Below are 13,225 nucleotides of genomic sequence, written 5' to 3' on the forward strand. Positions count from 1 at the left end.
ATACAGATTCCATGCAATTCCAATTAAAATCCCAATGACGTACCTTACAGAAATACAGCAAGCAATCATGAAATTCATCTGGAAGAATAAAAAATCCAGAATAGCTAAAGCAATTCTTAGTAGAAAGAGTGAAGCAAGGGGTATTGCAATACCAGATCTTCAACTCTATTACAAAGCAATAGTAACAAAAACGGCATGGTATTGGTACCGAAATAGACAGGTAGATCAATGGTACAGAATAGAGGACATGGACACAAACCCAAATAAATACAATTTTCTCATACTAGACAAAGGGGCCAAAGTATGCAATGGAGAAAAGATAGCCTCTTCAACAAATGGTGCTGGGAAAACTGGAAAACCATATGCAATAGAATGAAATTAAACCCCTATCTCTCACCCTGCACAAAATTCAACTCACAATGGATCAAGGACCTCGGAATCAGACCAGAGACCCTGTATTGTATAGAAGAAAAAATGGGTCCTGACCTTCCACTTGATGGCTTAGGATCAGACTTCCTTAACAGGACTCCCATAGCACAAGAAATAAAAGCAAGAATCAATAACTGGGATAAATTCAAACTAAAAAGCTTTCTCTCAGCAAAGGAAACTCTCAGCAATGCGAAGAGAGAGCCTACAGAGTGAGAGAATATCTTTGCCCCTCATACTTCAGATAGAGCGCTAATTTCCAGAATATATAAAGCACTCAAAAATCTCTACACCAAGAATACAAATAATCCAATCAACAAATGGGCTAAGGAAATGGACACTTCATAGAAGAAGATGTACAAGCAATCAACAGATATATGAAAAAATGTTCAACATCTCTTGTAATAGGAGAAATGGAAATCAAAACTACCCTAAGATTCCATCTTACCCCAATTAGAATGGCAATTATCAAGCAACAATAGGTGTTGGCAAGGATATGGGGAAAAAGATACACTCATCCATTGCTGGTGGGGTTGCAAATTAGTGCAACCACTCTGGAAAGCAGTATGGAGATTCCTAAGATAACTTGGAAGGGAACCACCATTTGACCCAGCTATCCCACTCCTTGGCCTATAGACCCAAAGGACGTAAAATCAGCATTCTACAGAGATACAGCCACATCAATGTTCATTGCTGCTCAATTCACAATAGCCAGATTGTGGAACCAACCTAGATGTCCATCAATTGATGAATGGATAAAGAAACTGTGGCATATATATACAATGGAATATTACTCCGCCATAAAGAATGATAAAATTATGGCATTTGCAGGCAAATGGATGAAATTGGAGAATATCATGCTAAGTGAGATAAGCCAATATCAAAAACTAAAGGACGAATGATCTCACTGATAAGCGGATGAGGACATATAATGGGGGGTGGGAGGGGTTAGCGTTAGGGTTAGGGTTAGGTTTACGATTAGGGTTAAGGAGGGTTGCAAGAATGGAGGAATGAAGGACTTTATAGAGGGAAAAGAGGGGTGGGAGGGGTGGGGGGAAGGAAAATAATAACAGAATGGATCAAACAACATTACCCTACGTAAATTTATGATTACACAAATGGTATGCTTTGACTCCATGTACAAACAGAGGAACAACATGTATCCCATTTGTTTACAATAAAAAAAAAAGGAAACACAGTCCTGACCTTTCTGAATGAGAAAGACTTTGGAAGTCATCTAACTTATGAATGTGTCTAAATGTACTTATAAGTGTGTTTAAGTTTTTCTGTGTTCAACTAATTTGTTTAAACGTAAGTTCTTCCAAAAGTAATTTGCAACTTTATTTAGATTCTTTCATTTACAAATCTGTATGTGAATTTTCAAGGCAGGATACAGAATAGAGAATTTCCAAAGTTTGTTGACTCAATCAACCCTTTTTCAATTTCATGGCTATTAAAATTTTTTATAATCATATTTTAAGAAACGCTCTTTAGGAAACTCACATCTATACCAGCTTTTTCACTTTCACTAGCAAAACCTGGCAGCTAAGTGATGTGTCCATAATCAATTAGTATCAATTTCCAGAGCAATACCCAGAACAATTGTTTCCAGGCCAACATTTTGTATACATTACATACTTCAAATACATATGTGTATTGGCACTAGAGGATCATTCCTAAACATTCATCTCTGTATAAAGTTTTGCTCTCTCTTTATTACTTTAGAATGTATTAACATTTGTTTCATTGTCTAATGAGTTTTTAATTAAGTAAATTATTTGTAGCTAAAAAAAGGACATGTGTGTGTATTTATTTTTTTAAATTAATTTATTTTTTATTGTAAACAAATGGGATACATGTTGTTTCTGTTTGTACATGGAGTAACAGCATACCATTTGCATATTCATACATTTACATAGAGTAATGATGTTTGATTCATTCCGTTATTTTTTTCCTTCCCCCCACCCCTCCCACCTCTCTTTTCCCTCTATACAGTCCCTCCTTCCTCCATTCTTGCCCCCTCCCACCCTCCATTACTTGTCATCATCCGCATATCAGTGAGATCATTCGTATTTTGGATTTTTTAGATTGGCTTATCTCACTTAGCATGATATTCTCCAATATCATCCATTTGCCTGCAAATGCCATAATTTTATTATTCTTTATGGCTGAGTAATATTCCATTGTATACATATACCACAGTTTCTTTATCCATTCATCAATTGAAGGACATATAGGTTGGTTCCATAGTCTGGCTATTGTGAATTGAGCAGCTATGAACATTGATGTAGCTGTATCTCTGTAGTATGCTGATTTTAAGTCCTTTGGGTATAGGCCGAGGAGTGGGATAGCTCGGTCAAATGGTATGTCCATTCCATGTTTTCTAAGGAATATCCACACTGCTTTCCAGAGTGGCTGCACTAATTTGCAGCCCCACCAGCAATGCATGAGTGTACATTTTTCCCCACATCCTCTCCAACACCTATTGTTGCTTGTATTCTTGATAATCGCCATTCTTAATTGGGGTGAGATGGAATCTTAGTGTAGTTTTGATTTGCATTTCTCTTATTACTAAAGATGGTGAACTTTTTTTCATATGTTTGTTGATTGCTTGTAGATCTTCTTCGCTGAAGTGTCTGTTCATTTCCTTAGCCCATTTGTTGATTGGGTTATTTCTATTCTTGGTGTAGAGTTTTTTGTGTTCTTTATAGATTCTGGAAATTAGCGCTCTATCTGAAGTATGAGGGGCAAAGATATTCTCCCACTCTGTAGGCTCTCTCTTCGCATTGCTGAGAGTTTCCTTTGCTGAGAGAAATCTTTTTAGTTTGAATCTATCCCAGTTATTGATTCTTGCTTTTATTTCTTGTGCTATGGGAGTCCTGTTAAGGAAGTCTGATCCTAAGCCAACAAGGTGAAGATTTGGACCTACTTTTTCTTTTATAAGATGCAGGGTCTCTGGTCTGATTTCAAGGTCCTTGATCCATTGTGAGTTGATTTTTGTGCTGGGTGAGAGATATGGGTTTAGTTTCATTCTGTTGCATATGGTTTTCCAGTTTTCCCAGCACCATTTGTTGAAGAGGCTATCTTTTCTCCATTGCATATTTTTGGCCCCTTTGTGTAGTATGAGAAAATTGTATTTTTTTGGGTTTGTGTCCGTGTCCTCTATTCTGTACCATTGATCTGTCTATTTTGGTACCAATACCATGCTGTTTTTGTTACTATTGCTTTGTAGTATAGTTGAAGTTCTGGTATTGCAATACCCCCTGTTTCATTGTTCCTGCTAAGGATTGCTTTAGCTATTCTGGGTTTCTTATTCTTCCAGATAAATTTCATGACTGCTTGCTCTATTTCTGTAAGGTACATCATTGCGATTTTAATTGGAATTGCATGGAATCTGTATAGCACTTTTGGTAGTATGGCCATTTTGACAATATTAACTCTGCCTATCCAAGAACATGGGAGATCTTTCCGTCTTCTAAGGTCTTCCTTAATTTCTTTCTTCAATGTTTTGTAGTTTTCATCATGGAGATCTTTTACCTCTTTGGTTAGATGGATGCCCAAATATTTTATTTTTTTTTTGAGGCTATTGCAAATGGAGTTGTTTTCCTCATTTCCCTTTCAGCTGTTTCGTCGCTTGCATATAAAAATGCTTTAGATTTATGCGTGTTGATTTTATAGCCTGCTATTTTGCTGAATTCATTGATGAAGTCTAGAAGTTTTCTGGAGGAGGTTTTTGGATCCTCTAAATATAGAATCATGTCATCCGCAAATAGTGACATCTTAAGTTCCTATTTTCCTATTTGTATCCCTTTAATTTCTTTAGTCTGCCTAATTGCTCTGGCTAGAGTTTCGAGGACAATGTTGAATAGAAGTCGTGAAAGAGGACATCTCTGTCTTGTTCCCGTTTTTAAAGGGAATTGTTTCAGTTTTTCTCCATTAAGAATGATGTTGGCTGTGGGCTTAGTATAAATAGCCTTTACAATGTTCAGGTATGTTCCTACTATCCCTATTTTTTCTAGTGTTTTGAGCATGAAAAGGTGTTGTATTTTGTCAAACGCTTTTTCTGCGTCAATGGAAATAACCATATGATTCTTATCCTTAAGTCTATTGACATGATGGATTACGTTTATTGATTTACGAATGTTGAACCATCCTTGAATTCCAGGGATGAACCCCACTTGATCGTGGTGCACAATTTTCTTAATGTTTTTGGATACGGTTTGCCAATATTTTGTTAAGGATCTTTGCATCTATATTTATCAAGGATATTGGTCTAAAATTTTCTTCCCTTGATGTGTCTTTTCCTGGTTCCTGGTTTGGGTATGAGGGTGATATATTAGCTTCATAGAATGAGTTTGGTAGGGTACCCTCCTTTTCTATTTCCTGGAATACTTTGAGAAGTATTGGAATGAGTTCTTCTTTGAAGGTCTTGTAGAACTTGGCTGAGAATCCGTCTGGTCCTGGGCTTTTCTCGGATGGTAGATTTTTAATGGCTTCTTCTATTTCATTGCTTGATATTGATCTGTTTAAATTGTGTATGTCCTCCTGGTTCAGTTTGGGAGGAGCATATGTCTCTAGAAATTTGTCAATGTCTTCTGTACTTTCTATTTTGTTAGAATGCATATTTTCAAAGTAGCTTCTCAATATGTTCTGTATCTCAGCGGTGACTGTCGTGATATTTCCTTTTGCATTATGTATTTTAGTAATTTGAGTCTTCTCTCTCCTCTTTGTTAGCGTGGCTAAGGGTTTGTCTATTTTGTTTACTTTCTCAAAGAACCAACTTTTTGTTATGTCAACTTTTTGAATAGTTTCTTTTGTTTCAATTTCATTGATTTCAGCTCTGATTTTAATTATTTCCTGTCTTCTACTACTTTTGCTGTTATTCTGTTCTTCTTTTTCTAGGGCTTTGAGCTGTAATGTTAGGTCATTTAGTTGTTGACTTTTCATTCTTTTCTGGAATATGCTCCATGCAGTGAATTTTCCGCAGTACCACTTTCATAGTGTCCCAGAGATTTTTATATGTTGTATCATCATTCTCATGACTTCTAAGAATTTCTTAATCTCCTCCCTGATGTTTTTTGTTATCCATGTTTCATTCAATAGCATATTATTTAGTCTCCAAGTGTTGGAGTAATTTCTGTTTTTTATTTTGTCATTGATTTCTACTCTCAGTCCATTATGATCTGATAGAACATAAGGCAGTATCTCTATTATTTTGCATTTCCTAAGGGCTGCTTTGTGGCATAACGTATGGTCCATTTTCCAGAAGGTTCCATGTGCTGCTGAGAAGAAAGTGTATCCACTCGTTGATGGATGGAGTATTTTATATATGTCTATTAAGTCTAGGTTATTGATTGTGTTATTGAGTTCTATGGTTTCTTTGGTGGGATTTTGTTTGGAAGATCTATCTAGTGGTGGCAGTGGTGCATTAAAGTCACCCAGAATTATTGTGTTGTGGTCTATGTGATTCTTGAAATTGAGAAGGATTTCTTTGATGTACAGGGATGCACCATTATTTGGGGCATAAATATTTACTATCATTATGTCTTCCTGATTTATGGTTCCCTTAAGCAGTATGAAATGTCCTTCTTTATCCCTTCTGACTAACTTTGGCTTGAAGTCCACTTTATCTGATATAAGGATGGAAACCCCCACTTTTTTACTGAGTCCATATGTGTGGTAGGTTTTTTCCCATCCTTTCACCTTTAGTCTGTGGATGTCTTTTTCTATGAGATGAGTCTCTTGCAGGCAGCATATTGTTGGGTCTTTCTATTCAATCTATTCTGCCAGTCTATGTCTTTTGATTGATGAGTTTAGGCCATTAATGTTCAGGGTTATTATTGAGATATGACTTGTATTTCCTGTCATTTGGGCTTATTTTTGGTTTTTAAGTTGGCTTGGTTTCTCCTTTGAGTGGTTTTTCTCTAAGGTAGTTCCTACCTTTGCTGACCTCCATTGTTGTTTTTCATTTCCTCCTCATGGAATATTTTGTTGAGAACATTCTGTAGTGCAGCCTTTCTATTTGTAAATTCTTTTAACTTTTGTTTATCATGGAAGGATTTTATTTCATCTTCAAATCTGAAGGTTAGTTTTGCTGGGTATAGGATTCTTGGTTGGCAACCATGTTCTTTCAGAGCTTGAAATATGTTGGTCCAGGCCCTTCTAGCTTTTAGAGTCTGGGTTGAGAAGTCGGCTGCTATCTGTATTGGTCTCCCCATATATGTAATCTGATGCTTTTCTCTCGTGGCCTTCAAAATTCTATCTTTATTTTGAATGTTAGGCATTTTCATTATAACGTGCCTTGGTGTGGATCTGTTGTGATTCTGTGCATTTGGTGTTCTGTAAGCCTCTTGTATTTGATTTTCCATTTCATTCTTCAGGTTTGGGAAATTTTCTGATATTATTTCATTGAATAGGTTGTTCATTCCTTTGGTTTGTATCTCTGTGCCTTCCTCAATCCCAATAATTCTTATGTTTGGTGTTATCATGATGTCCCATAGTTCTTGGAGATTCTGTTCATGATTTCTTACCATCTTCTCTGTTTGGGTGACTTTATATTCAAGATTAAATATTTTGTCTTCATTGTGTGAGGTTCTATCTTCCAAATGGTCTAGTCTGTTGGTGATGCTTTCCATTGAGTTTTTTATTTGGTGTATTGTCTCCTTCATTTCAAGGTTTTCCGTTTGGTTTTTTTTGAGAATCTCTATCTCTTTGTTGAAATGATCTTTTGCTTCCTGCAGGTGCTCTTTCAGCTTATTGGTATTATCATTCATTGCCTGCATTTGCTCTCTTATCTCATCCTTTGCTTCACGAATCATCTTAATCATGTATTCTGAAGTCCTTTTCTGACATTTCTTCTAACATACTGTCATTGGATTCTATTACTATAGAATCTAGATTTGTTTGGATCATTTTCTTCCCTTGTTTTTTCATGTTGTTCATGTATCTTCTGCTCTAGTAGTGCAGATCTGGGCCTTGCAGATTTCCCCCTATAGGCTTATAGTGGCCCTATAGGTTTCCAAAACCCTTTCTTTAAGGGGAGATCAATATTAGCAGTGCCTAAATCAGACTCTATGCAATCCTAGGCTAAATAGCCCCTATGGGGACAATAACAAAATTGTCATAATAAACAAAGTGAGTTCAAATATTATCTTCGGTAAAACAAACAGGTTTGCAATAAGGTCTGCAGTTTGTGATGGAGGAGAAAGAGGATGCAGGGGGATGTAGAATGTGGCTGTTAATGGGATAGGAAAAGAATATACAGAAGTTCTAGAAAATAGAAAGGGTGAGAGTATAATCAAAAGAAATCGGATGTTAGCATGCAAAAAAGGGAGAAAGAGACTCTGAGGGAACAGGTAAACAAAAGGGAAAGAGAGCAAGAAAAGTAAAGAAATAAAAACTTAATTTTTTTTAAAAAGGAGGAAAAAGAAAATCTACTGTATAACAGTCATATACTAATGAAACCTCCCAGTGTTCAGTAGCCTGTTGCATGAGAAGTACCTGACAATGAGCTTCAAGCCTCCAGCAGGCGTCTCAGGATGGGATTTGCCCCACCAGAAGAGCAGAGCTACAGCTTCCAGGATTATCCAGGATGGCTGCTCTGGCTTTGAAATTGTTGGCAAATGGGGAGCTGCAGCTCAGGGGTGGACGTGGTCAGCTGGAAGTCCTGGAGACGGGATGCAGTTGGTCCGGCATGGGTCCTGGAGGTCCAGTGTGTCTGGTGTGGTTGTGGGATCCTGGAGGCCGGGTGCAATGAGTCGGTCTGGGTTCCCGGTGATAGGGTGCAATCAGTTGGTCTGGGGGTCCTGGCAGCAGGGAGCAGTCAGTCGATGTGAGGGCCCCAGAGGCCGGGAGTGATCTGTCGCGCTGAGGGATCATGGAGATGGGGCTCAGTCAGTCCGGCCAGGGGTCCTATGGGGCCTGGCTGTTGTCTCAAAATGGCGGCAGCCACATGTAATCAAACCTGCAGGTACTGTAACAGTGAACTTCCAGGCAGCAGTAGGCAGCTGGTGCTCCACTGGCGGTTGGCGAGCAGTTTGTTGGACGTTCGGGAGGTGAACCTTGAGTGTTGGGTGATGGATAGGAGTAAGGCAGGCAATGGACGGGCGAGAGGCAGGCAAATGGCGGATGATAGACACCTGACAGTGAGCAATCTGCTCTCAAAAAAGGTGTCGTTATGCTGGCAGACTGCTGGTCATCACAGCAGACAAATGGGTAAACACCAGGGGCTTGATAAGCAGCAAAAACTGCCTCACCAAGAAACAGATATCCTCTGCTTGAATCCGGTGTTCCGAGTGACAAGGAACGCAGCCTCCCTCTAGTCCACCATCTTGTGTATGTATTTATAAAGAGATTCAAATTATTATTATAGATCCCAATTTGCTGGTGCAATTCAACTTTTTACCTTTTTTTAATGCATATGAACAAAATGCATAATATATTCTACACATGTATAGACTATACACATTGTTTAATACAAATTTAAATGGACATACTGTATTTCATCAGACTGTCTTATATATACATATATATATATATATCTACATAGACAAAAACACCTGCACTACCTTTTAGAATATCACCCTGATAACGTTTCTAGTAAATATCCATGAAGGGAACATTTGAAACTCGAATATCCACTTAACATTTTCTTGTATAACACATACAAATATTCCAGGGTTTTATATATATATGTACATATATATACATATGTATATGTATATATAGATATACTCAAACATATATACACGTGTGTTTAAACTGTATTGTTTAATAGAAATTTAAATCAACATCCTGTATTTCATCAGACTGTCTTATTCCCTGTAAAAGGATGAATGAGCAGTTAAAATACACACATGATGAAAATTTTGTGCAAAACCAGTAATTACTATTGGAACACTAGAGGAAAGAGAAGGTACCAACAGATCTGGCATCTGGTGAAGGCTCTCTGTTTAATAGATGGTGACTTATTGCTGCTTCCTCACATACTAGAAGGGCAAAAGGGACTAACCAGTTCCTCAGGCCTCTTATAAGATCTTGGTATTAGTCAGGGTTTTCTAGAGATAAAGAATGAGAAAGAGAGAGAAGAGAGGGGGAGGGAGGAAGGGCGAGAGAGAGAGGGGTGGGGAGCACATGAGAATTTGGCTTTCGTCTGCCTTCTTTGTTTTATCTGGGCCCCAACCAAGAGGATGGTACCCTCCTACAATGAGGGTGGTGGATCTTCCTTGTTTAGTCCACTGACTGGTTTGTCGGACTTTTCTGGAAACACCTTCACAGACATATTCAGAAATAATCCTTTACCAATTAACTATGTATCCATTAATACAGTTATATTGTACTTACAATTAAACATCATAGATACTAATATATTTATGAGGATTCCACCCTTCAGACCTAATCACCTACCAAAAGCGCACCTCTCATTACCATCATTCTCAGAAGGTACGTTTCAACATGCAAATTTGGGAGTACACATATATTCAGTCCACCCTGTGGAGGAACTTTAAGTGCCTGTTGCTAAGTGAAAGAAGCCAGTATGAAATGTTCTATAATGTGTTAATGCAACTTTATGGCTTTCTGGAAAAGCACAACTACAAAGAAAGTAAAAGTAAAAAGTAGTGATTTTCAAGGTTTGTGGGAAGGAGGGAAGGGATGAATAGGAGGAGCTCATGGGATTTTTAAGGCAATGAAACTAGTATTTAGGATGTTGTAATGGTAGATGTTATGCATTTGTCAAAACCAGTAAACTGTACAATGCAGTGTGAACCCTAATATAAACTATGGACTTTAGTTAATAGATCAATATTAGTTCTTCAGTGTTAAACATTTACCACACCAATGCAAGCTGCTAATAATAGGCAACACTCTGAATGCAAGGAGAGAGTCTATGGAAACTGTGTGTACTTTCTTTTCAATTTTCTATAAACCTAAAATTGTTATAAAAACTAAATCCTAATTTTTTAAAAAATGCCTCCTCTCTTTTTCATGTAGTTCTTTTAACTTTCTGCATAAATGTTGTGAAATGAAAAATGGTGGACCTGCCAGTGCAGGGTTGAAGTGTTAGAATTAGTCTTTGCAGACATTTCAGGGCAGCTGCATTATGTGAGTGTTAAGTTTTATCATCTGCTAGATGAAGCCAGTGGAGTTTTTTGTTAATTGCTGTGTGCATTTTTACTATTAAAAGAGAATGCAATGAAATATTAATACATACTCTATAGTGGATTGACCTTGAAAACATAATATCTAAGTGAGAATAACCAGAAGCAGAAAGTAATCATATGATAGGCACTCTCATGTCTACAATCCAAAGAATATGCAAAACAGTTAAATCCACCGAGATGGAATGAAGATGAATAGTGTCAGGGTTGAGGGGAGAAGGAAATGGGGAATGACTGATTCATGAGTACAGAGTTTTTTGGGGATGAAAAGAAACATTTTAGAATTAGATAGTGATCACATTGACAAAGCATATAAGTATTCTAATGCATATAAATTTTACACTTTACAGAGAGTAAAATGGTATGATTTATATTGTATTATTGCAACAACAACAAAAAAGAGAATAGGAAAAAATTTCCACAAAATTATTGAGTTGAAACTTTTCAGAGGCAGTGATTGAAAACAAAGTCTTTGAAATTTTAATATTTCAGGTAATTGAGAACACCACATGTGATTCTATCATATATATGTATATGATTCTATCATATATATATATACATATACATATATATGTTGTAAGATACATATTCTGTAAGAATTCAAGTACACTGATAAAGAAAATTTTTGAGTTTGACTAAAGAGAACACATTTCCTACAGTGTAGAAAAAAGTCAGATGAAATAAACTTCTGACTATCCCAAATTTGGAGAAAAAAAAAAAAAAGTTTGAGATATAACTTAAAGATTTACAAAAAAAAAAAAAAAAAAAAAGGATGAAATTGAGAGAGAATTTAAAATTTTACACCAAGCTGTGTTTTCTTTCACTGTTTATTTCCATGAGCATATATATGGTTTAGATAGAAATTTAAAATATTAATAGTTCTGTACTGTGCTTTCTTTAAGAAATGCTAATAATTATCCCATTTAGAAGTCATGCTTTCACAACAAGTCTTTTTTTATAAACATTATTTTCTATTTAGGAATAAGAATTTTTCTTCCTGAAGTATTCTTAAGAACCTTCATGGTCAACATAACTTATCTATTTAAAAATGCATAGTAAATGGCTTCATAGTTATTATTTTTCCTGCTAAAACAAGATAATGAGAAAACAATCAAAATATTAAATGTTATTGCATTTGAGTGATTTGGTAATAAATATGTATTAATGTTAAATATGAAATAAAACAAGTTTTTAAAAAAATGCATGCAATTTTGTATAATTCTCACTCTGTGCATGTAGTATGGCAGTGCTCTGTGCCTTAAATATACACATATTTTTTTTTTCTTTTAACACCCAAAGTAATCTTGGAGTTACTTTAGTTAATACCCATGTCTCTCACTATGGAATCAAACCTGTTCTACAGGGCTCCTAAGGTTGCTGTGGGGTTAGGGGGGAAGTTTTCCCTCTACCTTCTTAGGAATTCTGCTAGAGCCCTGGAAATTAAACTGACAAAAGACATATTAATGAGAAAAATGTACACATAGAAGTTTTCACCAAGCAGAATTGAAAAATCTACACATTGACCAGAAGAATGAGGCTTGTGCACCATCTTAGGCTGAGCAAAGGCATAGTGGTCTTGGGTTTTGCCTCATGGGCTAGTATCAGCAGGGAGGGAGGAAGTATCTGGTGAGGAACAGCTGTCTCCATATGGATAGCAGAGTCTCTCAGCTTATCAGAGTGATCTTCCTAGTACAGAGGCATCTTTACAAATGGAAATTTCCTTTAGAAAAGTAGAAATTTAAAGCCAGGCATGGTGGCACACACCTGTAATCTCAGGGGCTTGGGAGGCTAAGGCAAGAGGATCTCAAGTTCAAAGCTAGCTTCAGCAAATTAGCAAAATCTGTCTTAAAATAAAAAAGGCTGGGGATGTGGCTCAGTGGTTAAGTGCCCCTAATGGGTACAATCACTGGTATAAATTAATTAATTAATTAATTAAAAAGCAAGGAATTTTTACTGTCTTTTTACACGGAGAAAGTTAAACAGTTTTCCCTACCTCTGTTGTTGCTAATTGCCATTAGCTCAAAATAGTTCATGTGCCAGAGATGCATGCTTTGAGGCTGCATATTCTGGTATCCTTCCCTTCTCCTTAGTTGAACCTATTTATGCGAAGTGAGTTAATTATAGTAAATGAACTTCAATGGACTTCTTATTGATGAGCTAAATTTTAAAAATGGGTTGATATTTGCTAGGGAAAACTGTTCTTAGCCTGTTCTGTTTTGTCTATGCAGAGAGGAGGTGGATCTGTCTTCTGCTGGCAAGGCAGGTGTTCTTATTGGCTACTGTCCACAGCAGGATGCCCTAGATGAGCTCCTGACTGGTTGGGAACATCTCCAATATTACTGCAGCCTACGGGGGATTCCAAAACAGTGCATCCCTGAGGTAAGCATCCCTGAATTTTTCCAAAAAAGGATCCATTGAAGAATACTTAGTTACCACCTCTGGCCCTAATGTCTCTCTCTCCCCTTATAATAAATAGGATCCATAACATTGAATAAATTTATCAGAAAGTCTTTTTCCAGTATGATTCTACAGAAGGAAACATACTAAAATATGGCTGTCTTATTGATAATATTTATTTAAAACATGTTTGTGTGAGTCATGAGAAAGAAGTTAAATAAAAAATAACAACATTTCTAACTTTG

General features: G+C 36.7%; 1 protein-coding gene across 1 annotated transcript in view; it reads left to right on the forward strand.

Annotated features, from left to right (window-relative positions):
* ABCA13 (ATP binding cassette subfamily A member 13) overlaps positions 1 to 13,225 on the forward strand; it is a gene marked incomplete at its 5' end in the record, with an annotated part of 484,952 nt that overhangs the window by 412,812 nt on the left and 58,915 nt on the right. The window contains 1 exon segment of the mRNA XM_079150399.1: positions 12,812 to 12,962. Within this exon segment, the coding sequence (XP_079006525.1) occupies positions 12,812 to 12,962 (151 nt within the window).

Source organism: Sciurus vulgaris (genome assembly GCF_902686455.1).
Source record: "Sciurus vulgaris genome assembly, chromosome: 8".
Taxonomy (NCBI): domain Eukaryota; kingdom Metazoa; phylum Chordata; class Mammalia; order Rodentia; family Sciuridae; genus Sciurus; species Sciurus vulgaris.